The 27,547-nt window shown below is 52.4% G+C and overlaps 1 protein-coding gene across 6 annotated transcripts in view; it reads right to left on the reverse strand.

The window, feature by feature from the left end:
• Positions 1-344: 344 nt before the first annotated feature.
• The window catches only part of Tspan9 (tetraspanin 9), a 182,088-nt gene continuing 154,885 nt past the window's right edge, over positions 345-27,547 (reverse strand). For all 6 annotated transcript variants that reach the window (XM_036181521.1, XM_036181523.1, XM_036181526.1 and 3 more), the window contains 6 exons: positions 6,274-6,465; positions 5,944-6,018; positions 5,598-5,699; positions 4,839-4,970; positions 4,304-4,387; positions 345-3,476 (listed from right to left, as the gene is read on the reverse strand). In XM_036181521.1, coding sequence (XP_036037414.1) covers positions 3,405-3,476; positions 4,304-4,387; positions 4,839-4,970; positions 5,598-5,699; positions 5,944-6,018; positions 6,274-6,465 — 657 coding nt within the window. In that variant the 3' untranslated portion in view covers positions 345-3,404. The remainder of the gene's footprint in view (positions 3,477-4,303; positions 4,388-4,838; positions 4,971-5,597; positions 5,700-5,943; positions 6,019-6,273; positions 6,466-27,547) is intronic.

The raw sequence follows: 27,547 nt of genomic DNA on the forward strand, positions 1-27,547 counted from the left end.
AACCTGATAGCCTTCCCTACAGGAAGCAAGGAGCTGTTTCTCACTCCTCCCACATCTGACCACAGGACCAGCCAACTGTGGGTGACCAGTCACTGAGGTGGAATGCATAAGGCTTGAGTCACTGGAAACCCCTGGTTAGTTCAGCATCAGTCACCAGACAGGTGTGTGAGGATTCTCCAGGCCTCCACAGAGGGGACAGAGATCCATTCACTCTGACAAATCTGACACCCGGGCCACAAGAAAGAGATGAGGTCCTCTTACAGGGTCTTCCGCTGGGTCCCTCCACCAACAGCTACATGAAACAGGTCCTGGTCACAGCTCAGGGAAGAAAACACACCACTGAGTAACAGTTTGCTTGTGCTTTTGACACATTATCGGTTTTTATTTAAAAACATGCTAAAAACATGGTGTTCATTAAAGCAGGGCCTGGATGAAGGAAATGCAGGCAAGGCATTGCAAGCAGAAAGTGCATTCGAAACCAATAAGCGTGCACCTGGCGCTCTGGCCACCCAGGGACAGCAAGGCATGTGGGGGCCCAGAGACTGGACTCCTCAGAATGCCCACCGAGGGAGAGGAGGCCAGGACCCCACTATCATGGAGGAGGGAAGGGAAATGAGAGAACAGGAACATGGGAGGGGACACCGGACCAAGGGGCTGAGGGGCACAGAACAGACCCCAAGCACCTGGCACCCGGCTCCCCTTCCTGGGCCATGTCCTGCTTTAGCACCTCCACCAGCGGGTGGGCAGGGGGCCAGAGAAGGGGGCAACAATCCCATCCACTTCAAGTGCCTGGAGGCTTAGCCACTCAGTTTTAAGTTAGGCCAGCCCATGGGTGAGGGGGAGAGCTGAGGTGCTGGCCCAGGCTGGCCCAGAGACAGGATGACACTGTTCGAGCGCCAAGAGCAGAGGCACAAGGACACTTGTCAGGCACCTGAGAGGGTTCCCAGACCCTGCCCACCGAGGCCTCTGCTAGTCGGCTGTGGAGAAATGCTACAGCTACCTTGGGCATTTCCTTGAAGTCACCTGCAAACCAAGAGGACTTTCTAGTCTGGTCTGCAGACTGCTTGTGTGGGACCTGGTGGAAACAGCTCTGCCTTAGGCAAGGCAAGAGCAGGTGAGGAAGGTCTCATGGCGGGATTGTCCTCAGTGAGCTCACAGCCAAGAGGATCAGAGCTGGCCTCACTTGGTGTGGCCGTCTAGTGTATGGGGGCCATTCCCCGAGACAGGCAAGGGGTTCAGGACACTCACTCTGTGCATGGAGACCTCTGTCCCATGTAGACTCTGCAGATGACCGCACAGCCACACACAGCTAAAGCAAGAAGGCAGTTTGGGACTTGGGGTCTGGCTCTGCTGAACAGACAGCTGAGGTGGGGCTGGTAAGGGTGGGGAACTTCGGCACCACCCTGAAGCACTCTAGAGACCTGAGGTGGCAGGGAGGCTAAACCCTTCCAGGTGTCCCGGGAGATGTAGTGTTGACATTAATGGAAGTTAAAAATCCAATTGATAGGTATAAACAAACCCACCCACTCCACCCACACAAACCTGTTATGCAGCAGGCGCCACATGTTTTTCTTCTGATTGTTGAATGGGTCTACCTGAACTCTGTATCTTGGGGTCCCCAGAGAGGTGGCCGTCATCCCCTACTAACACAACTCCATCTCCTGGAACTGGCAAACTCTGTCCAATTTTCTTAGAGTTCCCTGCTATGCTCCCTCACCCCCAAAACTTGAATCTTGGACACACTAAAGCTCCACATGCCTGCCCTGCTGTGTCTTTATTCAAGGTAGTCAGAGAGGCTATAGGTTGGCTGGGTGGTGTGGCTAGGAGGGGGGAAGACCTGGCCTGGTGGGAAACAATGGTAAGGAGCCAAAGGGCATGAGAAACGCAGCTGCCACATGAAGCCTGTGGCACTCTGGGTCCCAGATGGCTGCTGGGTCAGTCCCACAGCCTTGCCTTTACTCTGTTCATGGAAGGGCATACCAGGCATCAGTGCTGGCAGAACTGCTGTTCCAGCTGGGAATATGGCCTGCCTCCATCTCCTATGCCCAGAACAGGGCATCCAAAATGAGGGCCTTCTCCCCTAGTACTGCTGTGGCAATGTGAGCCTGACTTCTCAGATTTCTGGATCTTGTCTCTTTGAGGTTACATGGCATGTGATGCCTGCCACCCAATGTGGACAGCAATGGATCCTAAGAAGGGAGGCTCCTAAGACCTTCATGGCCCTTTCCCTTCCCCTCAGTAGGGAAGTCAGAGTGAGTCTGGTGGGGTTGGCCATAGATGCCAACTCTGCCTCCCCTCCTGGTAGTCCTGAGACTGTTTCAGTCTGGGAAGCTGAACACGTCTGCTTCCACTGTCCAGAACAGGGTGGGCAGAGTGGGATCTGAACCAGAGGAATCCGTAGCAGGAATGTGTGAGAATGACCATCTGGGATGCAGGATGCATGTGGGTCAGGAAGGAAGCCTGCAGAGGACTGAGAGAGGAGGAAGGAAATGATACAAACGGGTCTGATTGTCGCCCCCCAGCAAAGCTACCCCCTGTCCTAAGCACCCCTACAGATGTGACCTCCCCAGCTCGGGCACTACCCCTATCACCCTGAGTAGGATGCCCCGCCATGCTTTATATCACATTTGTCTCTTCTGGCCCTACCCATGGTTGCCAGGCCTGGCAGGACCCCATATCATGGCTGCACCTTCTCCTTTGAGGTGAGTTCTGTGGGGGAACCTGGCACTTCTCACCCTAGAGCCTCATGAGTGTTGCACAGTGATGTGTCCTCACTGACGGTGGATGGCAGTCCTTTCTCCCTACCCATCCCCACCCACAGGAAAAGGAAACTCAAACCATTATGGAAATCAACACAGTAAAAAGTTATAAATCAGAAAGCTAATCCTAAACTTATCTGAGAGATAATATTCCTGAATAATCATAATCAGAGTAAAATAAAAAAGTTACACTATAGTATAAAAACCCAGGCAGGGTGCTCCCGGGGGCCTGACCTGGTGGTGCCAAACTGCACCCTGGCCGGCTCTCTGGCTGGGCAGCCATGGATGGCAGTGGCCTTGGTGGGGCAGACTCTCCACTCCACACAGGGACAAGTGTCAGGTGAGGAAGGGCAGGGGCAGAAGCCCATCAATGCAGGGTCTTCCTCCTTGATACCCTGCCCGCCCTGGCGTCTTTGGCAAATGTGCAGGTTCAGGAATCCAGGCGCCCAAGCCCTGAGGTCTCTGCATGATGCCTCCTCCCTGGGCCTCTGCCCTCCAAAAGGTCCAAGGCCGAGGATGTGGGCAAAGGAGGGCAGGCTGGCAGGTGGAGCAGGGTGGCCATTGGAGGGCAGACAGGAGACACAGACTCAGGTCCTCTCCCCTGGCACGTACAGTGTCCGGGTGGGGCCAGGCGCTGCCAAACACTCAGGCATCATACTTTTTACCCGTCCGGTGGATGTGCTGGAACAGAGTCATGGAAAAGGCCATTCCCAGGATCTGAAAGACAAGGAAAGGACTTTAAAGGGATGCTCTAGTGGCCTGGGGTCTGACCTCAGTTTCACAAGCTTGGGACTGTTCTAGAGAATCCAGTGTAAGAGTGGGCATAACCCAGTGTTCTGGGAAGTGAGCTGGGAAACAGAAAGCACAGTCTCATAGACGTCCAGCCTGAAACTCCACATAGGAGAAGGCAGTCCAATCCCTTTGAGCCACATGTGCAAAGGGCCACACATCCCCAGGCTACTCACATGCTAACCTTTCAGAGACCTGGGGAGAAGGCAGAGTGCATATAGGACCTGACCCTCCACAGAGTAAGAGGAGCTGAGGTAGGGGAGCGAAGACAGAAACAGGGGTGGTAGGCGGCATTAGAACTCACGCCAACCCCTTGTTTGGCTCTAGAATACATGAAGTGATTTCTTTGGACATAGCCATCTTAAACAACATTAAATCTCATTTATGCTCCTCAACCAGAATCCTGAAATCAGGTGGAGACACAGAGGTGCAGGCACAGGCCACTTGTGCCATCACCCAAGGTGCCACGTGTCCCATTATTAAAGCTAATGACCCAGGGCACTGCGTACCTTTGGCTCTCATGGAAAGCATGTCAGATGACACTGGTTCTGACATCTAGTCCAGGGCCCCCACTTAGCACTGAGTACCACCTCGCTCACTGCCTGTGACCTCACTCAGCTCTTCAGCATGGGGATAGCTTCACTGCTAGGCCTGGACACTCTGCTCCCCTCACACACTAGGCCGTGTAAACACCAGGTTCCCCCTGCTCGGGCTCTCATCCTGCCCAGAGGCCGGTGTGCCTGGAGTCCCCTCACCTGCATGATCAGGATGCACATCCCCACTGTACCCAGCACGTGCTTGTTGTCACTGAACCACAGCTTCACCTTCTCATAGCAGCCCTGGGGGGTGAACCACAGGTTAAGGTCCTGGCACACTGCTGAGTTCCCAGCGGCCCGGCCCCATATTTTATTGCCCCAGTCCCTGTCTGTGCTCTTAATTCCAGCACCTTACTACCCCTTAGCCTCCCCCCACCGCCGCCCCAGTATCAGCCCCCAACCCCCAGGCTCCACCTGCAAATCCCAGCTACATAGCCTCGACCCATCTAGTTCCCTCCCTTTCTGACTCCCAACTGTAGTGCCAGCACACATGCACATGTGCGCGCGCGCGCACACACACACACACACACACACACACACACACACACACACACACACAGCCACTGGCTTCACTCCAGTGTACCCTTCTCCCCATCCCTCAGTGAACTAACTCCTCGTCATTCCTGCAGCCAGGCACATCCAGTGCACAGGCTTCTGGGATCAGTGAGCCCCAGGCACAGCTCTCCAGCCTCACCGTTCTCCACAAGGGGGTGGTGGTGTTGCGCCCACAACCCTGGGAGTTCTCCATGCAGCAGCGGTCAGGAACTGTGTTCTCCCCCAGCACTGGGTACCAGTCTGTATAGTCAGTGACTCCGCAACACCGCATCTGTGGGAACAGAGGCCCGATATGTCACTGCTGGCCCATCTTCCGAGGCTTCCCTCGTTCAGGCCAACCCCACCGAGGCAGCCAGCCGCTCAAGAGCAGGAATGAGAAAAGGAGCTTCTTCTTGTCTCTTCTTTGAACTGCAGCAAGCCCCCAGAGGTAGTAAGCCATCCCTCTTTCCTAGACCAGTGGGGGTGGGCAAGGCTGCTGCCCCTTGGAGCTGGGCATTATGTGGGGCAAGAGAGCCCGGCCCAATACTTGCTCACCAATACTTGCTCACCAATACTTGCTTTGTGGTATGAACCCTCCCTAGCCGATTGCCAGCCCATCCACCCGCCATTCGCTCCCAGGGTCTGTGTGGGGTACTCATTGGGGAATGGAGTCAGTATCAGAAAGTGTCTCCTGAGCAAACACGATCCTATCCTTTATCACAAAGCTTACCCACTCACCACAGTTCCTCAGGCCTGTCCACTCCTGTGTGCAGGTCATGGCACCTCCTGTACTCACCCCTCCCTCAGTATCGTCTGACCCTTCGAGTGTAGGTGAATGCCCCAGTGGGAGTGGTTCCCCAAACAGCCGGGTACCCTACGGCTTGCCCCACCCCAGGCCATGCAGAGACCCCAGCCGCACCTCGGCCTGAATGATATTCCAGGCATTCTTGAGCCCCACGTTGTTCTCAGTGTTGTACAGAAGCAACCCTTCTTTCAGGTCCTGCTTGGCATTCTCATTCACCTGGCAGATCAGGAGCAACACCACAAGTGGCTGAGACCAGGCCCCTGGCTTTCCTCCCCAGCCCACCCCAGGCCAGCTGGAAATGGTGGAGCAGTGTTTCTAGATGGGGAGGAGATGTGGCTAGAGCAGGACCCTCAGGCCTCCTGCACAGCACCCGGCAGGCTCTGCGAGCCAGTATCTCCCCTGGCCTGGCCCATCCCCGGGGCTGTGTGACCTCCCACATTGCTCCCTGCTGCAGGCTTACCTTGTCCATATAGACAAAAAAGAGGATAAGTAGGATCAACTCTGCCAGGAGAATGACCAACAGCACGATGAAGAACTGGAAATGTAAGTCCAAACATGGGTTCAGGATAGTGGCAATGGCCGGGGTGGTGGTGGGGTGCTAACAGAGAATGGAGGGGAGATGAGGGATGGGCAGGGTTCCTAGGTCTGGGAGGATTCCCCTACTCCTAAGCAAACCCAGACAGACCATATGTCAACGAGTGAGAAGGACAGAGCATTTATAGAAGCAATGTCCACAGACTCAGGTTAGGGAGCCCCAGAAAGCAAGGAAGGGGCATGGGGTCCAACTTACACTGAGGAGCAAACACTTGTTTTCCTTGATGGCCCCAAGGCAGCCCAGGAAGCCCGTCACCATGACAATGGTGCCTATGGCGATGACGAGGTTGGCTGCAGACAGCGAAGGGAAACTCGGGGAGAAGGTGGCAAAGTTGCCTTGGGACACAGAGAGCCAGATGCCCACTCCAAGCAGCCCGCAGCCACAGAGCTGGAGAGAGAAGAAGCCAGTCAGACCAGCATTGCTCCTGCATTCATTCCCAGAACCCCCAAGACCCCACCCCTGATGCTGAGATACAAAAAGATTATAAAAAGGCAGGTACTATCATAGATCCAAAGCCTATGACACACCCTCTTGGCCACTGCATGCCTCAGTTTCCCCTCCTGAACATGGGATGAGGCAGCTTCATAAACTTCACAAAGTCTCTCTGAAGAGCAAGTTAAATGAGACAAAGGAGAAACCAGAAAAATACACAAATAGCAGCTCAGTTTACTCCACTGGGCAGAGAATGGAGGCTCAGAATGGCGGCTGGGGTGGGGCTGTCACTGGAAAAGGAAGGGCTGGCCTATGGCAGAGGACCCAGGGCTCTGGCTCTAAGAGCCAGGACTTTGGTGGTTATTTCCCACTACCCTGAACAGAAGGGCCACGTACCCACTGTTCTCTGAAGTCTGAAAAGCAAGTTCATGAGTAAAAGAACAAAAGGTACTCATGGGCTGGCTAAGGGGCGGGACATAGGAGTCCACGCTGTCTTCCCGTGTTAGTGAATCTTCATTGTCATCTTTGTGGGAGCCACCATGGAAACACACCTCTGGGTGGGTGTATAAGGGTATTTCCTGAAAGCCTTAACTGCATGGGAAGACCCGCTCTGCATGTGGATGGCACCCTCCTGTCTGAGGTTAATAGATGGAGAAAGGAACAGAGCATCGGCATCCTTCTCTCTCTGTTCCCTGACTGTAGGGCACACATTGACCAGCTGCCTCCACACTCCCGCCGCCAAGCCTTCCCCACCCTGATGGGTAGTCCCCTCGGACTGTGAGCCACAAAAATCCCTGCAGCAGCTTTTGTCAGGTATTTTCTCAAAGTAATAAGGTCGACCGACACACTGCACCATCCACAGAACTAAGCTGACCGTGTGCACGATGGACCTGTAAGCCAACCCTCTTCTCCAGCACCCCCAGAGTTCTGACTGAAACCTGGGAAAGCACACCTTTCACAGCTGCAAGCCTCCATACCTGCACTGTTTTATGCTCTGTTTAATCGACACTCTTTGCTCCCTCCAAGCTCCAGGGAAGTGTGCTGAGTCTGAGGACCCAATCCATCAGTCAGCCAATATTTATTGAGTACCTACAGCACAGTGTCCTGCACCAGAAAAGCTACAGCCATGTTAGAGACCTGCCTTCCAGGGGCCTCCATTCTGGCTGCATGGGAACAATAAGAATACAGCATCTACCAATATACAGTGGTGCCAAATAACAGCTGCAGGCATTTAGAAGAGGCAGTCACTGTCTGGTCAGAGACACCAGTTGGAGGGAGCAGTCACCAAAGGCAGGTAGAAGACAAGAATTTTCCATACATATTGAAAGGGTAAATGGTAAGGGCTTGGAGTCACAGGTATGACTTACCACTCAGCTCTGCCTGTCCTGGCTTTGTGATCTTACAAACTTCAGGGGTGCAGATGCCCTTCCATGGACTAAGTAGATGGCTAGTCTTGGTTGTCAACTTGACTACATTAAGAATTAAAACTCAAGAGGCTGGGTACACCTGTGAGGGATTTTTCCTGATTGAATTATTTGAAGTGGGAAGACTCCCTTTCAATCCAGATCTTTCGAGATGGGAAGATCACCTTAAATCTGGGCCACCCCTTCTGGTGGCAGCCTATATCCCTATATAAAAGACATGGAAGAAGGGAGTGTGTGCTCTCTGCCTGCTTGCCCTCAATATTGCTGGTCACTCCATTCCTTTACAGATATTAGAGCCTACTTCTTCAGGATTCCGGTGTATACTAAAGACCAGTTGTGTGTTCTAAAGACAACCAGCCTCAAAGACTGAACAACTACTGGATTCTTGGACTTTCCATGGGGGAGACAGACATTATTGGAATAGTTGAACCATGGCCTATAAACCATTCTAATAAATCCCGTGTGTGTGTGTGTGTGTGTGTGTGTGTGTGTGTGTGTGTGTGTGTTCTATTACTTCTGTTTCTCTAGAGAACCCTAACTAATAAAACTAATAAATATGGAGCATTGTTTGTTGAAAGGCATTTCCTGAGCAGCTACTGGGTGCTGGGACTGTGCTGACTGCCCGACTCTATGAAGTAAGTACAGCTCCCGCTCACCAGCTGCTCTCGCAGTGGGGAAGGAACACACACAGACAAGGCAATCCATGCTCAGGCACTCAAGGTGAGGGGAAAGGATATCGGCTTCCAGGAGCTACGTTTCCTTCACTCATACAGCCCACAGACTCTAACCAGGCACATGGTTCTCAAATGCCAGGCCAAGAAGAAAGTTGTGAACAGTCCTGGCCAATGCCTGCCTGATGGAAAGAAGGTTTTCATGGGCATGCGCGCGCGCACGCGCGCACACACACACACACACACACACACACACACACACACACACACGACCAATGCAAGCACAGATAAAATAAAAAGATGCAGTGTGCCATATAACTGAAGATGCAAGAATGTTCAGAAAAAGGACAGATCAAGTTAAAAGGCCTCAAGTTAGGACCAAGCCTGCCTGCTAAGGAGTGGCAAACTGCTGTGTGGCTGCCACAGAATAACTGTGGTGACATGTGGCAGAAGATAAGAGGCAATGCAGCCAGGGGACAGATAGGACAGGACCTGGAAGGTAGGAAAATGCAGGTGTTCTGCCCCAGGGCTGAGCATGACATGATCCAACAAATGTTTTTGACAGTCATCACAGCTGCTGTCCCCAGAAGAGGCCACTAAGGGCAAGAGACAGGCAGCACATGCAGAGACTACTGCAGTCACTTGGGGAGAGCTAGTGGCCACACATCAGGTGACTGTTCAGGAGCAATGAGACATGGTTCAGTGGGAGACAGGCAGTGTTGGAAGTGAGCTGGGCTGGAGGACTGTAGAGAATTCTGATAAATGGGAAAGCAGAAAGGTGGCTCAGACTACACACACACATACACACACACACACACACACACACACACACATACATACACACACATACATACACACACATACATACATACATACACATACACACAGATACATACATACATTCATACATACACACAGATACACACACATACATACATACATACACATACACACAAAGATACATACATAGATACACACATACACACACATACATACATACATATACACACAGATACATACATACATACACACACATACACACACAGATACATACATACACACACAGATACATACATACACACACACACACACACATACACACACACAGATACACACACACAGATACACACACACAGATACATACACATATACACACACAGTTATACACATACACACACAGTTACACACACACACAGATACACACACAGATACATACACACACATACACACACAGATACACACACACAGATACACACACACACAGAGATACATACACACACACAGATACACACACACACACACACACACACACTCTATTACTAAGCCACAGGTGATTCAAGCATCTGTCGGGGACCAGAGTTAGGTCACATAATGGCTTTTGCACCAGGGCAACCTCAGGTGAGACCCAGGTCAAGGATCCTAGGATTCTGGCCTTCACACGGCCCAGAGCTACCACCGCTTCAAAGCCTTGGAGAGATGAGTGTGTGCCAAAGCCCTCTGTGACCACTAGGTGGTGCTCCTGTCTGGTTCCGAAGCTTGTGGGGTTGGCCTGCGATGCCCTAAACTTGCATCCGGCCTGTCACCCGACTTTCTTCAATCCAGTCAGTTCCTGGTGCTGCCATCTCAGTTTTTCCTTCATTAATCATACCCTGGAAAACTCATGATTTTGAACTAAAGATTTATGGCTCTAGAAATAGGACCCTGGAATGAGAAACAGAAAACCCTCCGGGGCAGGTATTTGTTTTAGATGGAGGAGCCTGGCCTGGGGACTCCTGGGGCTGCAAGATGCCCCCACCCCTGCTGCTGCAGCCTCCGTGGTGCCTATACCCCAGGCCTGGAATCCCCAGGAAGAGCCTTCTCCATCCTACTCATCGGGAGCAGGCTGCTGGGGTCACGTCCATCTTGGGAGCTCCTATGGTGACCAGGAGCATTTCCCTGGGAAACCTCAGCAGTTCAGAGCCTCCCAGGGCCATGCTTCTCCCAACTGGTTCTCTGACGTCACACCCCATGTCCTTCAATATGGTCTTTAAGCGTCGTCACAGATGTCAGCTCAGGAACCCTCCTCCACCTAGAGGATAAAAGCTGACCACCCCACTCACATTTCGTCTTTCTTCCCACCTGAGGTCCCACCGGGCCGACATCCAGGCAGTCCCAGCACATCAGAACCTGAGCCTGACTCCTGGAGAGCCTCCTCTCAAAGTCCCCATACCAGTTCCTTACCTCCCACCAGGCTCCCACCCCTGGTTCTTAGGCAACCTGCTGTGCCACAGGGTATGCACAGTGTGACCCACGTCCGCAGGGTCTCCAGTGACATGAACATTCCACTTGTGGCTACAGATGACCCAGCCCCACCTGAGGCTCTAGGCAAGAAGAAAACAAAGCCTTGGGCTTCATTGTACAGCAGATGACACTGGGGTGTCATGAGAGACACTGCCAGGCTGGGACACTCAGGTGCTGCTCCCCAGGAGACCTAACTGCCAAGCTGGCAAGCACCACAACATCCTGCCTCAGCCCCTACTCATACTAGACTCCTCTGTCCTGGCCCTGCTTTTCAGTCCGTCCTATAGAAAGCTGTCGGGACCCCTCTTCCAAAGGCCTCTTTCCTCACATGGGTCTGTGTGCCTTTAAGATTCTGTAGGCCTCAGAGGCCAGATTCCCTTTAAACTGTGTGATTCAGATTGGACCACTGCTCTGGACACTTCTAGCCCAGGCCTAGCCAAGCTTCAGGAACTCTGGCCTCACCTCCTAGACCAGTGATCTCAGGTAGGAGAGGTCCTGCTCGCTGGGAACCTCAGACATGCCTGGAGACACTTCTGTTGTCACAACTGAAGTGGGAGAGGGCAGAGGAAATGTTCTTGGTATGCAGAGGACAGAGGACACTGTTGACCAAGCCACAGTGCTCTGGACAGGCCACCGCAGGGAACTCTTTGGCCCCCAGTACCAAAGAGACTAGGAACCCCTGTTCTGAGCCCTGTCTCCGGCCAGGTGCCAGTTAACTCCTCAAGAACACTGACTGCCACTACAGAGAGCTCCTCTTCTCCCTGATGACCCAGAAAAGGATGGGGAAGCGGCACACACTCTCTGGGAGGCTTCAAGCTGGGGTAGAAGCAGGCCAGAGCTCAGATCTAGCTGATGGCTGTGGGCAAGAGAGAGGAGGAGACTGCAGACACAGGTTTACTGTGGAGTCAGGGAACAAGGCCTGCCCTGGGTAGGTAGGAGGACATGAAGACAGGAAGCCAGCTCTGAAGTCAGAGCAGGGTCATGGCCGGGGTGAGGCAGTAGAAGGGCAGGGAACCACCCCCATCCCCAAGGTGGGATCCGTTCAGGAAGCATAAGGCCTTGGTGGCCTTGCCAAAGCTGGGTGCCAGAGAGCTTAGTAAGTGGCATTCGAAAAAATTCCCTTCTAAAACCAGAGGGTTGTCTCAGCTGAGATGACCGAGCTACCATACAGCCCAAGGCCGAAGAATCTGGGGCGAGGCAGAGTGACTCAGGGGCATCAGGATCCAGCCAATACTAGCACCAACTAAGGGAGGTCATCGGCCCCCTCATGTGGTCCAGGCCTGGTTGGAACCTATTTCCAAGCAAGGGCAAGCTAAGGAGACTTCTATGTTCCAAGCTTCCTCTGTAATTCCCTCAACCAAGAGCCTTTCAAGATTCATTTCAGGGCAGCAAAGAAACCCACATAGGAAGTTGATAAGAGACAGCCCTACCCTAATGTCTGCACACAGCCTGTCAAGGCTGAGATTTACATCTGTTTGTTCATGCTATTATCTCCATGGCCATAGCACCCCAACCCTGTCAACACACTGGGGCCACTTCTCCAGGGCCATTTTTACCTGGAACTTGACCTGGTTAAGTCTTGTAGAAGGAAAGGACATGCCCCATAGCATAGGGGAGATAGGTCCATGGTTGTCTCAGGCATCCTCAATTCACAGGAGCTCACCCAGCATGTCTGGCAGGTAAACTGAGGCCCAGGCAGCATGTGACCAGATAGGACTGCCAGCAAATTCCTCACAGCGTTAGTAATAACTGGCCTGACATATCCATGCCATAGCTCATCTTCAGTGGCGTCCATGCTGATAGATCAGGTTAATACACATTTCTGCCCCCAGGTAGGACGCTCATGCAAGCATCCCTTTTCTCCAGGCCCATGACTTCTCCAAATTCACCTCACTCTGGGCCTTCTATCCCCATCCAGCCTGGCTCAGGACAGATACCATCCATATCATCTCCACCTATCTGATAGCCTTTCACAAGGGAAAATGTGGGCCCTTCCAGGATAGATGGAGCCAGGACAGTCCCCTGAGTGCATGCTAGCCCCCGACCCAGGCTTCACCAAAACCACAGCTCTTTTCAGGGACTAGATTCACTATCTTCTACTTTCTTCCACCTTAGGGTCCAGAAAATGCTTGGGGTACTGAATTTTTCTTCAGCAACTGAATGGGTGGGAGACTAAGTGAGTGGATGAATGAGTGAGTGAGTGAGTGAGTGGATGAGTGAGTGGATGAGTGAGTGAGTAAGTGAGTGAGTGAGTGGATGAGTGAGTGGATGAGTGAGTGTGTGAGTGAGTGAGTGAGTGAGTGAGTGAGTGAGTGGGTGAGTGAGTGAGTGAGTGAATGAGTGAGTGAGTGAGTGAGTGAATGAGTGAGTGGATGAGTGAGTGAGTGGATGAGTGAGTGAGTGAGTGAGTGAGTGAGTGAGTGGATGAGTGAGTGAGTGGATGAGTGAGTGGATGAGTGAGTGAGTGAGTGGATGAGTGAGTGAGTGGATGAGTGAGTGGATGAGTGAGTGAGTGAGTGGATGAGTGAGTGAGTGGATGAGTGAGTGAGTGGATGAGTGAGTGAGTGGATGAGTGAGTGAGTGGATGAGTGAGTGAGTGGATGAGTGAGTGAGTGAGTGAGTGGATGAGTGGATGAGTGAGTGAGTGGGTGGGTGAGTGAGTGAGTGAGTGAATGAGTGAGTGGATGAGTGAGTGAGTGGATGAGTGAGTGAGTGAGTGAGTGGATGAGTGAATGAGTGAGTGAATGGATAGCTGAGAGGCCTGAGCAAGCCACAGCCCAGGAACAGGAGTGCACACGCGCAAGCGCGGGCATGCGCACACACACACACACACACACACACACACACACACACACACACTCCCACTCAAAAAAAGAAGCTCCCTGCGTACCCAGTTCTCTCCACTCCTAGAAGCCCAGTGCCCCCTCAGCTACTCCTAACCTCCCCAGCCTAGCACAGCCCCACACACCACTAGCCTGTTAAACCCCACTGCCTCCTACATCTGAAGACAGCTGCCCCAGACATGGGCTCTAGAATAGCTTACCAGCGGTGGCCCTGCACCATACCCAGGCCTCCTCAACCCCTCTTGGCCAGCAGAAGACATCAGAACACAAGGGCTCACAGCTTCCCTAGTGCTTTCTATGATCTGGGGCCAGGCCCAAGGCATAATGGCATTCAATAAATTAGCAGATATGGCAAATAAAAGAGGCAATCAAAATGGTTTTAATTGCACAGCCTGACACCTTGGCTCCTTTAGGAGCCTGCCTGGCCCTGAGAGATGCCAATCTGCTGAGAACTTTGCAGTGGGGAGCAGAGCAGATCTACCAGGGTAGAAGAGGGGCTGCTACTTTGTATTGCAAGCGGCCCTCTTCCCTCCTTCCAAGGGCTCTGCAGCTCATTCATTCTCATAGCCATAAAGAGAGACAGGTGGGGCTGGTGGCTGGTGTGGAGGGGAGCCGTGGAGCACGCTTCCAATTCCATACCCAGGGAAAAGAAAGGACAAAGTCAGAGACATCTGCCTAAGTCACCCAGCTGGTACCCAGGAGGACGGTTGGCTGTGGAAGCTTGGTAGGGCCTGAGGGGAAGCAGCCATGCAAGGCTCCTGGATCTGAGTGGTAGCCTGCAGTGCATATTCCAATCCCTCCACATAACTCCAGGGAAGGAGTCTATTAACTTTAGATCCTGCTTCCCTGTGGCTAACATGCATCAGTCCTTACTTCCAAGAAGCTCACCAGGAACAAGTGTGACAGGCCTTTAAATATTTGAACATGTGTACTTAGTGGCACTCTCTCCCAAGTCTCCTCCTGGCCTGGGAAAGGGCTTTTACATCTTTCACCTCTAAGTCACCCTCTGCTGCTCATCTGTCTCACACTGAAAGTCACTCTAACTAGGAGGAACCAGCAGAGACAAAGATACCTCTCCCCCACCCCACCCCCACACTCAGAGCTCACACTTCTCATAACCCAGCCTGAGCCCCATTGGTTTGCCGGGTAACCACAGCAGCTCTGCCTCGTGTTGAGTGTGTTCAGAATTTCAAGCTGAACAGAACAGTTCCTTGGTCATTCTTCATTGGATGCTATTTTTCTCACAAGCCTCCAATTTCTTCACAGCTCCACTTCACAGTCCCCAGCTTATAGGTGACGGGAAGATCACACCCATATTTCTAAGCCTAATTCTCCTCCAAATAAACATTGCATAAAGCACCTGAAAGCCACAACCCAGTTACATTTTGATGATTACAACAAGGGCTGGTTCTGTACAGACAAACGTGCAGAATGCTGTGCTGGGGGAGGGGGAAGATCCACGTCTCTGAGGCTGCTGCTCTTCATTATGACTCGGGAATGTCAAGTCTCTTCAGACATGAACGACTGTCCCCCTTTCCCAATCCCTCCACATCCCCTATCGGTACAGTGTGAGCCCAGTTGTGTTTCAGTATCTGTGTGTCTTGAAACAAACACGTCAAGGGCAATCCCACAAGGCCCGAGGACAGCACCTGTCACTGCTCTGTGGGTTAAGGGCCTAGGCGGGGGCAAAACCTAGTCACCACCTCCCACAAAAAGCACTAAAGGCTTGCTGTCCTCTTGTCTCTGGGATGGTCGTGGCTGGCTTTGTTGGAGTATGACTCATCTGTCGGGACTCTGGGGTCTGGCTTTGGCATATGGGACCAGCTCCACTCAACACCTCACTCACTCTTTCCATGGGGTTGGCAGGACTCAAGAACGACCCAGTGTGAACAGGAGAATCTGCATCTGCTTCAAAGCCTGCTGAGGGTGCAGAAAGATGCTGGTCCTACAGAGAGAGTGGCAAGGACTACTTGATGCCTACCCTATGTCCCAACATAGCCCTTAAAACTGGGCTCATCGCCCTAGGATGAAAGGGTACCACCTCCAGGGTGGCTGCCCTCAGCTTTCTCAGAAGCCAGCATCTCTTCACCTGTTAACAAGGCCTGTAGTGCCCTGCACGGCTGGATACTAAGATGGGAGGAGTGCTCATGCCTAGAAGGTATGAAGCTTGAGGAATGGCCCCCAGAAGGACCACAAAGTGACGTGCGGCTGGGAGGCTAAAGAGCCCCAGATGACACAGAGCACCTCAGCCCTGTATAGGAAGAGTGATTACTCAACAGTCCGTAAACATCCTCCTGCTGCCATTCCCACACTGGCTGACTCTGGGGGACGTGCACTCCGTCCCAGTCAGGCACGGTCAGGGCCAAGGGTTCTACCTAGCCTGGGGGTTCGTAGGGTGCAAATGAGATGGGACTCAGGCAGATGTGGGGAGAAGGTATACCAGGACACACACTTGTGACTCCAGGTCCCCAGACTTTCATCAACCCAACCAGTTTCAGCTGGTTCTTAGCAGCAGCGGTCAGGGGCTCGGTCCCCAAACTGAAAGCTTCAGCATCAGGCCTTAGACACAGGCACACAATCACTTCTCGAATTGTCCCTGTCTTTTGGAATACACAGGAGATCATAGGCTAAGTACAGATAGGACAGGCCCAGGAAAGAGTCCCAAGAGGAATGTGGATAATCCAGTCATGGCCTCCAGGTCTCTGCCTTCTGAACTAGTGGACTAGAACAATCTTTGGATGGAGGGGTTGAGAACCCTGAGACCACTGGGCTCAGCAGGAAACAGCATGTTACCTCAGGCCACTCCAAGTCCAGTAACCTACCTGGTCATGGACCTGGTACTGGATTAGTGCTCCATGCTGAGACAGGCTCAGGAAACAGTCATGGAGCTTTCATCTGTCCCCCGGGGCCACAGATGTCCAGGGGACATCTGACAATACCACATTGGAGGTGCCATCTCCATTCTGAGGTCACTGTGAAGCGGGAGGCACTGAGGACGCCAGAGCTTGTCAGAGCTTCTGAGTTCTAGGAGATGACACTAAAGGCACCAACATCTCCACTCTTCCCCCATGTTTGTTCCATGTTATGCAATGGGGGCAAAAGGTACTTGTGACAATATCAGTGTCAGGAATATGATCATGGCCAGGGAGGCAGGGTGGGTGTAAGGATTACATCATAGCTGGTCACTCATTTCACCTTGAGCGGAAGCAGAACCTCTAGCAGCCAGTTCTCTGGACCAAAGACCAAGGGGGTGGTGAGGTATTGGGTGCCCTGGTAGGACACTTGACCCTTCCAGATGTTTCTGTGCTCACAGAGCAAGAGAAAGAAGTACCTCTCAGCACTGCGGACATTGCAAGGATGCCTGGTGCCTGCTGCATGTCTGGTGCTCCCTGGAATATCAATACTGCACAAGGTACTAGGCTATTGTTCAAAATTTTGGAAAATGCGGAGGTTGGGGACAGGTCAAGGGAACCTTGAATTCACATTACATCCTATGGCAGAGCTCAGCTTATCTGTGGCATCATAACTCATCCCTCAGAACAAGGGGCCTGCTCTTCTGCTTTGGGAAGGTTTCCCCATCTTCAGATATGGAGAAAAGTCGCATAGTGACATGACTGCCACTAAGTGGCTTCACTCTACTACCTCTGTCCTTCACCACAGGGGAGGCCATTTCATAATGACATGAGGGTGAATCTTTGGCAGCCCAAGTCCAGGAAATAATACTGTAACCACACAGAGAGAAATCAGCAAAGACAGTGGCAACCACAATGAGGTCTGTCTCTAGCCCAAGAGATGGGATCTGCTTTAGCCCTTTGGCATTGTCAGCCTGTGATCTGTCTCCTCGAGGGATCAGAGGCCCACAGCCCAACTGGACTGCCAGCCAGAGCTGTGCCCACCCACGCCAGAAGGATAGCATTTCTGACATGCTTTGTGGGGGACATGGCTAGTTAAGCTTGGGTCTATGCCAGAGATGGTCTCAGCACCAACTTAAGTGCCAACCCGAGATCCCTCTCAACATGTGCCAAGAGCCCAGCTTGCTGTACTGTTACAAGTTGGAATTGTGGGTCATCTCTGCCTTCCAAGATGCATGCAGCTGCTCTTGCTGCAAAGCTCCTGGTCCCCAGTGTCACCCAGAATACTCAACCACAGTCATGCAGCTTGTGGAGTTGGGTCTTGCCCACAGAACCCCTATACCACCCCATCTCTGCCACCTCCTTGTGGAGGTGATATAGTCAAGCACTCAGGAGGCCACCAAGCATCCACCTTATCTGAGCTCCTTGTCTCTGCTACCACATGCACTCTCCCCAACTCAAAGGGTCACAGACGATGGAACAAGGGTACAGAGAAGCCAAAAGGCAAAGGAACCTAGGTGAGCAGCCCACTGTGGACCACCCCACACATCTAAGTTCTCCACTGGGCTTCTCAAAGGAGTGAGGAGTGTCCCTTGCACACAGCCCTATTTTAGGAAGGAAGGCTAGTCACAGCGCCTGGCATTAGCAAACGCTATGGTACACTTCTTAGTCTCACGGCTTTGCAGGACAACTCGGCTAAGAAGCCTAACCTAGCCTAGTACAATGCAACACTACAGGGTGGCACAGAAGTTTCCTAACCTGGCACAGTGAAAAGAAGGAAGAGCTGGTGACAATGGTGGTGACGTTACCATGGCAACAGAGTACTAGAGGAATCATACCAATGATGAAGCCAGCATTCGCTGAGCCTTTGTGCCCAGTTAGGAGCTGGACCCTAGCCCTTCCCACAGAAGCCATCGGAGGCAGCTTCCATTATCCCCCAACTCTGTAACTCATGAAAGTAAGAATCCGAGAAGCTGAGTGGCCTGTTTCTACTTGCACACGAGTTGGCAGAGAGCTGGGTTTCCAGTGCACTCTGCCATGCTCCTAATCTCCTCACTGTACACTACAGGCCTAAAGAAAAAAATTATCCAACCTTGTTTTATCCTGCCTTTTCAACAACTTCTCACTTGATCTAAGTTGGCAGAAATGGGGATGGTGTGTTAAGCAGGGTGGAGAGCCAGGACACAGCCCTGAGTAGGAAAAGTAGGCAGCGTGCTGTGGCGGGGCGCCTAGGCCAGTGCTCCCCACCAGCATGTGTGACCTAGGCAGTTTTAGGAGCAGGGAGGGGTGCAGGAAGGTGGAGACAAGTGTCAGGGCCCCAGTCCAGGGAGAGCATGGACAAGGTGGACATGTTGGGGGTGGAGGGGGTACGTAATACATCCCAGATAAGCCCACTCTTTGCTGATGGTATGTCAGAGTCCTAACTGTCCCTCTGTGAGACAAGGCAGAAAGGGACAAAACAAACCATTGCACGGATCTTCTTCGCCTTCCCGTCTCGGAACAGGGAGCAACACTAAGGGCCCTGGGCCATTTGTTTGCAGAGAGCACTTTCACAGACCCTATCTTGGCAGGTGCGGAGTTGCTATCCTATTTTATAGACGAGGACACTGGAGCTCATTGGCACCCAGCCTTTATCTACATGGTGACCACGGGTGATGGATGAGGTGAACAGGGATGCTGCGATTATCCACAAGGACATGGAATTTCAGTGGGAGGCACACAAGCAACTTCCAGAAAGGAGCAATAAGGAAAGCCTGGTCATCAGCTCCCATCAGCTCCTTTGGCTAGACAGGTCTCATACAGGTGCCCCACAGATACATGAACCAAGCCCGACCCTGAGAGCCCCCAAACCAGCGAGTCCTAAGGACTAGACCACAGTGCCGAAGATACCATCAGCCAGAGCCGAGTAGTGTGGGTCAGAGAGGCAACTCTGAGTGTGTTCACATTCACAGGCCCTTCACTTGGCAGCTGGGACTTCTCTAGTGTGCATATCTTAAATGGGGAATTAACGTTACGTACCACCCAGAGCTGTCGTCAGAATTAAATTAGATTCATGAAAATAAACTTCCTAGCACGGGTGCCTTGTACACAGCTATAAACGGGAGCCATTACTAGTATTTATGGTCTGCAGACAGCATCCACCCAGGTGCTAGAGGCAGGCAGAGCAACTGAAGCCAGGAACCAGGGGGTGGGAGGAAGAGAGGTCTTGTCTGCCGGACCCTGTGTTGTTCTGCTCTCCTACCTGACGGCTGCCCTAACTGGCCTCCCAGAGCTACCTTGTCACCCCAGGTAGACCGTGCAGCATGCATCATTGAGATATACTTTCTAACTGCTGGCTTGGGGTCCCCAGCCACCCATCTCCAGGAGGCGGCTTGCTTTCCCGATTTGCAGTGTGCTTTCTTTTGGCAAGGAGCTGCTGCCGTCTGTGCTCTGGACCGTAAAACAAGTTTTCATCAATAAATTAAGATAAGCGGAAAGCCAGCTCAAGAGGAGGCGGGCTAGGGCGGGCAGGCGGGCGGGCTCCGAGTCATTCTGTGACCCAAAAGGGGCTAAAGTGAATCCCAAGTCAGACTAGGGTTTTCCATTCAGGTTTTTCCCTCTTGCTGGGCCCCATGTACCCCGACTTAGCCAGGCTTCTCAGAGAAGGGGAAGCTAGGGAAGCTACCATGTGTCCCTCTGGCTTATTCCATCCTCAGGCAGGTGAAGCAAGTGCCACGGGGACAGGGTAAAAGCGGGTGTTGCAAAGACTCTGAGCCACTATCACAACCAAGTCTCGGTGCTGAACAACCTAAGCCACCCAGACTCTTGTCGAGTTACTGGCACAATGCATGCTCCCAAGGGAGGAAAATGTTCCTGAGGGCTCTGGCTTCTACACTACGAGCCCAGGATCCCCCAAAACACACCTCCAGGCCTTGCCCCTTGCTTCTCCCCACCCAAATGTCTTCCTCCTCCTCCTCCTCCTCCTCCTCCTCCTCCTCCTCCTCCTCCTGTCTCGACAGCTCGCTGTCCCCCAACACGACAGTGGTTCTGACTAGTACACCACTCACTGGCCTCTTCAGCCTGAGGAAGGGCTGACCTTGGCTGCTGGTGTGCTCTGCTTACAGGTGGGTATGCATGAACCTCCCTAGCACACAACACAACCCCAGCACTGGGAGGCTCCCCCTCACACAACAGACAAATTTAGTATGGGAGGGCAGGTGAGAGAGGGAGAGGATGGCACAGCTAGACAAGCTGGCTGCTCAGCAATGGGCACCTCCTCATCTGATGCCTTGGTATACAAGCTCTTTCAGCTCCTACTGCCCCAACTGAGCAGCAGCATATGGCAGGAGAAGGGCCATCTGCACATCCACCATCACATAGGGAGAGGTGCATGTCTCTCATATGTTTATGGTTTAAAAGACAGGTGGGTCTGCAGGTAATGCCAGGAAAGTGCTGAGCTCTGACTACATGCTGGTCATCAGCTCTGTGACCCAGAGTGAGCAAACGGAATCATAAGAGCAACACCCATTGCCAACCCAAGATCCTGTGATTTCACTTCTATCAGCTGCATGAGACAAGAAAGAGGGTGCCATAGCCCATGTCTTGGGTGAGCAAGTTGAGGCGCTAAGGCTAAGTGACCTGGCTACAGGATCCGGAGGCTAGAATCTGCCCTTCCTGTGGAATAATGGCCTCATTTTCCTCTGGGAAGGGAGTAATAAAGAAAGGACATAAACTGAGGTACAAAACTGAGCCTGTGGCATCACTGACCCCAGTGCCCTGTGAGCCAGCATCAAGACAAAGATCTCTTAGGTAAGGATATAGAAGTCTAGAGATATGCCTAGTTTCAGACCCCATGGTCAAGATCTGAGGCCAATTTATTGCTGTCTCAGGTACCAGCCACTGAAACACACACACACACACACACACACAGGCAAAGGTCCAAGCCACAGTGACATTAAATCAAGATAGCTAATTATACCCAACCTGGATATTAATCACATCGATTACTTCTGAGTTCAGGGTGCTTCCTCCACCTGGACAGAGCTCAGCGTCATGGGGGCCTGGATCAAGTAATGTACAGACAGAGGCAGGGACATCGACCTAAAAACAGGTCCCCGCAGCCCTTTCTCCTTCACCTGTGCCAAGTGAGGATGATCAGTTCCCACCAAGGCCTGGAGTGGGGAATGATGCCCTGCCAGAAAGGGTGAGACCTGAGGTAGGGTAACCCACATGTTAAACTGAGCGGGCAGGAGGAGCCGAGACCAAAGTTCAAGGAACTGAACTGAAACATACTGGCAATAGCATAAAGAAACAATTACCTCGCATTTTCATATGAGATCCAAGGAATAACTGCGCTCTGGGTTTTGCTTATTCAACAGAAAAGAGAGAGTGAGTGAGCAGAGAGAGAGGCAGGAGAAGGGAGGACATGGTGGAATGCAGACGTTCGCATTTGCAGCTCAGAGTTCCCCTGAAGCTCTCCAAAGAGTGTTTGTGGAAGATGCAGGCCGACACAGGAGTCCGAGGGAGTTAGCACCGGGATGGAGGGGTCCACGATGCTGCCTGCAGGGTCCCCACAAACTACCTGGAGGCATGCCACTCCCGTTCACTTGGCAGCTTTGCATCTCTGGAAGTAGACACTGCTTTTTTAAAACAAGCTTTTTCTTGGAGATAGAACTGTCAAGGTTCCTGGCACCAGCTGCTCTGGGGAGCTAGAGTCTGGCTTCATTCCAAGGAGAAAAGCCAACCACTGAGGTGATCCTCCAGAGCCTGTCCTTTCTGCACAAAGTGCACCATCAAGAACCAGAAAGCCATTGTCGTGGGGGGCCTGAGCAGGGTAGGGCCACTTCTATAGTGGGGGTTCTAACAGTCTGGTAAGGCCCCTGTCACCAGTCCGCACCCTGTCATGTGGGTACTGGAAACTGGGACCTTGCCACGTGAACCAGGTGTGTGTACCTGAGGCCACCTCTGGGCTGCTCAGGAGAAAGGCAGACAGTCTCCCCAGAAGGATGCCATGTTGCCTTGGAATCAGAAGGCCCGACCTCTCGTTTGCAAATGGCTGTTTCTCTGATATCACACCCACCCTGGTTATGGTCTTCTGAATCAGTCATGACTACTCTCATTTCCAAAATCATGCTTCTCATTGGGCATGGTGGGGTGTACCTGTAATCCCAGCCCTCCGGGATCTGAGGTAGGAGGATGCCCACAAGTTTGAGGACAGCCTGGGCTATGAAACATTAAAGAAAAACACAAACAAAAACAAAAATGTGCTTCTCTCCCACTGTTTGTGTCTTTGGTACATATCTCTCCATCTACTGTGTTTCAGAAAACCTGGGCCGGTAGTGAATGCACAGCAGTTGAGTCAGCACTCGATTCTGAATTCCACCTGGACAGATGGAACTCTGTGCACTGCTCTGCATCTCCACCTCTAAGGCGGTGTTCTAAGGCTATCCTTCCAAAGCACACACGGAACTACTTCTACAGAAGTGGCTGTGGAGAGGAAGGGCAAACACCTACCTTTTTAAAACAGGAGCACAGAGTAAATGTTCACAAATGTTACCGACTGTCTCTGCCCTTACTCTGGCCCCTTCACATCTCCTAAATCCTCAGGTCACATCCCTGAAAAGCTCCTCATCCTCCCCGCTCCTATGGCTAAGCTTCCAGCCTCATCCTTTTCAGCGAACACTAGGCATCCCTGTCACCCAGCTTCCTCAGTCACAATCTTGATGCTTCCTGTTGTTCAGGTCATGCTCCATCTTCATGACCCTGGCGACTCCTACAGGGTGTGGCCTAAGCCCCTTAGCATAGAGTTTGCTCTCAGCCTCAACCAGGGCTTATCTTTTCTGTTTGTCTTCCTCCAGGCCTGGCAGTCTGGAGCGCTCATCTCTGAACCCATCTTCTGACTCATTGTCCCTACAATTCTCCCCCCACCAGCCTGCTCACCTCCCATTTCCACAAAAGGACTGTGACCTCTACTCCCTGTCCATGTGCTGAGGACCATCTGACCCTTCCTCTCAGGACCAAGAGGTCTGCCCTTATGTGTCTGCTTAAGTACTAGCCCAAGCCAGCCACACAGGCAGCCCACGTTCTTGCTTGTCTTGAATCTCTTGGAACAGTCTTGTACTGAGTCGGCTCCAGGAGTAATTTTTCAAGTTCAGCCATGGTTTCACAAGAAGAAAGCTCCCAGAGCTTGGGGCTCTATGTAGTACAATTTATTCTGGATTGTACCAGTTGGTATCCTAGGGAAAAGGCACCTTCCATACTGCCAAGGACCCTGAGGGTCTAGAGCCCTCTATGTAACCCAAGGACCTCCAAACTCTTCTGTTCCTCAGAAGAAACTTGCGGATCCATGGGAACAAATTCTACCCCCCACTGCAGGTGATGATGGGTCTGCTGATGGGTATCCTATCACTCAAGAATCATCTTGCTTTCTTTCCAGCCATTGGTTAAGCATGAACTATGCTGGGAACTGTGCCCTACAGTGCTCCGCCCCATGACCTCTGAGCAAAAGCTGGGCAGCGTGTCTCCAAGCCGCAGACATGCACATCTACTGGCCTCCTTGTTCAGTCAGTTTGGACGCCTCACAGGCATCTTACTCTGATTGGGATCACAGTAGAAACTGTCATGCTGGAGGCACAGCGCTTCTTACCTGTATCCCACAGCAGCAGCAGCAAGACCTGTGGGCTCAGGCTCTCAACACCCATCTCCAGTTGCAATGGCCTTGATGAGTGTGCCCTTGAGGATCCCCAGGGTAGCAGTACTGGAAGGCACTTAGGACCTTTAACAGGTAGGGATCTAACAGGAGGTCAATCATTAGGGGTGTACACTCGAAAGGGGCTGTGGGACCTCAGGCCTTCCTCCTTCTCTGCTTCCTGGCTTGTGACATGAAGAGTCTACCCCAGCATGTTGACTGTCACTACCATGTGGCGCCCTCACCAGAGGCCTAAAGGCTAAGTGTTGGTCTTAGACTTGAACCCACTAAATCTTTTCTCTTTATGAGGTAATGACCCCACACACTTTGTTGTAGCAACATGAAGCTGACTCATGCACCAGCCCATTCATTCTCTCCACCTCCACTGCTGGCATCACTTCTCCTTTGAACCTCTGCGATCATTTCCTGTTTTCCCAGCTGCCACCCTTATGCCTCTGAAACCCATTCTCCTGAGAAGCAGCCAGGTAGGTGGTCCTGGCCTGAATTTCTCCAGTGGTTCTTCCTTTCACGCAGAACAAATCTCAAACTTCTTCCCATGACCTGTGCAGCCTGCACTCTGCCTCCCTCCTCTCTCCATCTCTGTTCTTCTTGATGGTCTGTTAGGCCCGAAACATACCACATTATTTCGCATTTGGTACTTCTCTAGCCCAGAATCGTCTTCCTTGGGCAGCCCTGTGGCTGGCTCACTCTTAGTCTGTGCATTTCCCTTGCATCTGCCCCTCTGATTGTTTACTGCTGTCTGTCTGCCCCACTAAATGGGAGTCCTGTAGGAGCTGAGACCCCTGGCTGGTTCCTTGCACATCTCCAGGGTGTTGCACTGGGCAAACTACATGAAAAAGTTTCAAGAAACATCTGGAAGGGAGGTACGGGGTGGGGTGGGGTGACAGGACTTGGAAGCCTCTATTCTTGAGAACTTTCCTCTAACGCAACATTTAATGCAAGTGGATCAAACTTCTAAAGCCCCTTCCAGGTCTGGGGCGGGCAGTGGCAGAAGGCTGTGGAGCGTAAAAAGCTCAAGCAAATAAAAATGAGAAGAAACATAGCCTAGAAGTTAATGAGCTCAGGTGAATTAAAACCCCTGGTCTTGCTGTGCAACCTTAGGAAAGTGACGTAGCCTCTCTGTGACTTAATTCCTCACTTCTGTGGAGACAAGAGAACCAAACTAACAGGGTGATCAGTCATTCAACACTGTCATCCCAAGGCTGCTGGGGATGCTGATGACTCTGTCTCTGTAGGTATTGGGTCACCTTGGTGTCTCCATCATATGCACTCGTCACAGCACGCCAGGTCTCGGCTAAAGGACAAGAGGCAGTGAATGGAACATGGTGATGGAACAGGGGTTTCTGAGGCTACGAACTCCTGATCCACGCATCCCAGGGATCAAAAGAGAAATTCTGAGCCCTGGATCTTCTATGAGCTGATGGCTTCATCTCCCACCACACCCCATGAAGTTCACACATTACTCAAAAAAAAGGAGAGGAAGCATTCCACACTTCCCAGCACTTCTGCCCTGTTCACACCAGGTGTCTGCCTGGAAGGAAGAGGCTCCTGCAGCTCACCCATCCTGCAAGGTCAGCAAGTTGCTTGGCTTTCAGGAGCATCTTGCACTAACGGAGAGAAGGGATAAACTGTGTTGCCCCATCTCCAGAATGTGCAATAGAAGCCCTTTACCTCAAGTCTCTGAGGTTTCTATGCTCACAGGAGGCAGTTAGGAGGAAGCCTTGTCAGGCAAGTGGAAGGGGACAGGCAGCAGGCTTACGGAGCCCTGCTGAGATGCCAGCGGGAAGGGTGACAGGGGCAGCAGACGGGGCTGGCTTGAACAGGAGAGCTCCTTGGGCATAATTTATCCCTGCAGTGTCTCTGTGGGTTTCAGCTAGTTGAGTTTATAATGGAACGAGCAGGCGCTGTTGTTCTTGGATGCAGTAACCGAGTGCATTGCGTGCTGCAGGGAGATGCAGCCATAAAGTGGAGGACTGCCCATCGGGGCTGCGACACTCCACGGGGACCAGGCTTTACAGTCCTGCAAAGAACCAAGTTCCAAGAAAGCCAGAAGCGTGGCCTATAAATCCACAGGAAGTGGAGTGGGGTCCTGCACTGAGGGGAGGAGGTGGGGGAGACTCCAGGAGAAAACCAGCCCCCAGAACACAGAAGGGAAAGAACAGAACTGCCAGCCTGAGGCCCACGGGGAGTGCACACGTTTCTGAAGGTTGGTGGAGGATGGCACTGCCACCCGTGGACTGGGATGCCCAAGGGGGTAGAGTGGTAGTCTGCCCTGGCCTACCAGCCTTGATAAGGACACTGGAGGCACAGTAACCTGTCGAGAGGGGTCTCCTGAGTCTTCGGCCATGGGTGGACAGAGAGCTTCAGAAGGCAGGCCCTGCTCTCAGAGTCTCCTCACAGGGGCCCATATAGTCTCTCACTCCCGCCCTCCACAAGGTCTCTCAAAGCCAGGTCTCGCTGGGAAAAGCTTCCCACTTGTCGAAAGACAGCCGGCCACAGTGTTCTCCAGGAGCCGGTCCTGAAGTGGCCTCGTGAAGGCTTCTGCTCTATTTCAGGCCATGCCAAGCTCATGATTTGGGAGTCTTTCCGCGGTTCCCCTGAAGAGTTAGCCTCTAAAGTCAAGATGAGGGTCGCTGCTGGGAGCTTATCTGACCTCCTGAAGAGATTAGCACCCAGCTCACGCAATGCCAATCAGCCACACGGGCCGAATTTAACCTCCCTCAGCCACCCCTCCACCTCCAACCAGGGCACTCCCAAAATCGACAGTTACGCTAGCTAGCAGCAGCTCCCGCTGCGCAGTCTGTCATCTGCTATTTATAAACTCCCTTACCCACCCCACCCCCGCCTTTTTGGGGGAACCAGACACTACCCATCACAGCGCAGGGCCCTGCTCAACACCAGGACTGTGTGGCCTTGGCCTCAAGGACTCTACCACTCAGGCCTTGCAAGATGTGGCTTCCCCAGGGTAGATGTGACAGTCACATTCAGCAGCTCCTCAAAACTCCAGATCTCCTATGAACAAGGTTCAGCCCGGTAGTGTCTCCAACCAACTCGGCACTGGGCCTTAAGAATGCAGAAGCACAAAAAAGGGTGGTGAGTGGAGACACTGTGGTGAAAGGGGACAAGTCTGGTCCTACAGGCAGGAGGCGCCTCCTCAAAAGAGCTGGCTGACCAACTAACGGCCTATCTGCTGAGGCCAACTACTCTGCAGCTCACAGATGGCAGTGAGCATGCCCCTGGAGCTTCCTGGGACACACACTGCCCAGGGTGGTCTACCTCA

Source organism: Onychomys torridus, chromosome 3 (assembly GCF_903995425.1).
Source record: "Onychomys torridus chromosome 3, mOncTor1.1, whole genome shotgun sequence".
NCBI classification, from domain to species: domain Eukaryota; kingdom Metazoa; phylum Chordata; class Mammalia; order Rodentia; family Cricetidae; genus Onychomys; species Onychomys torridus.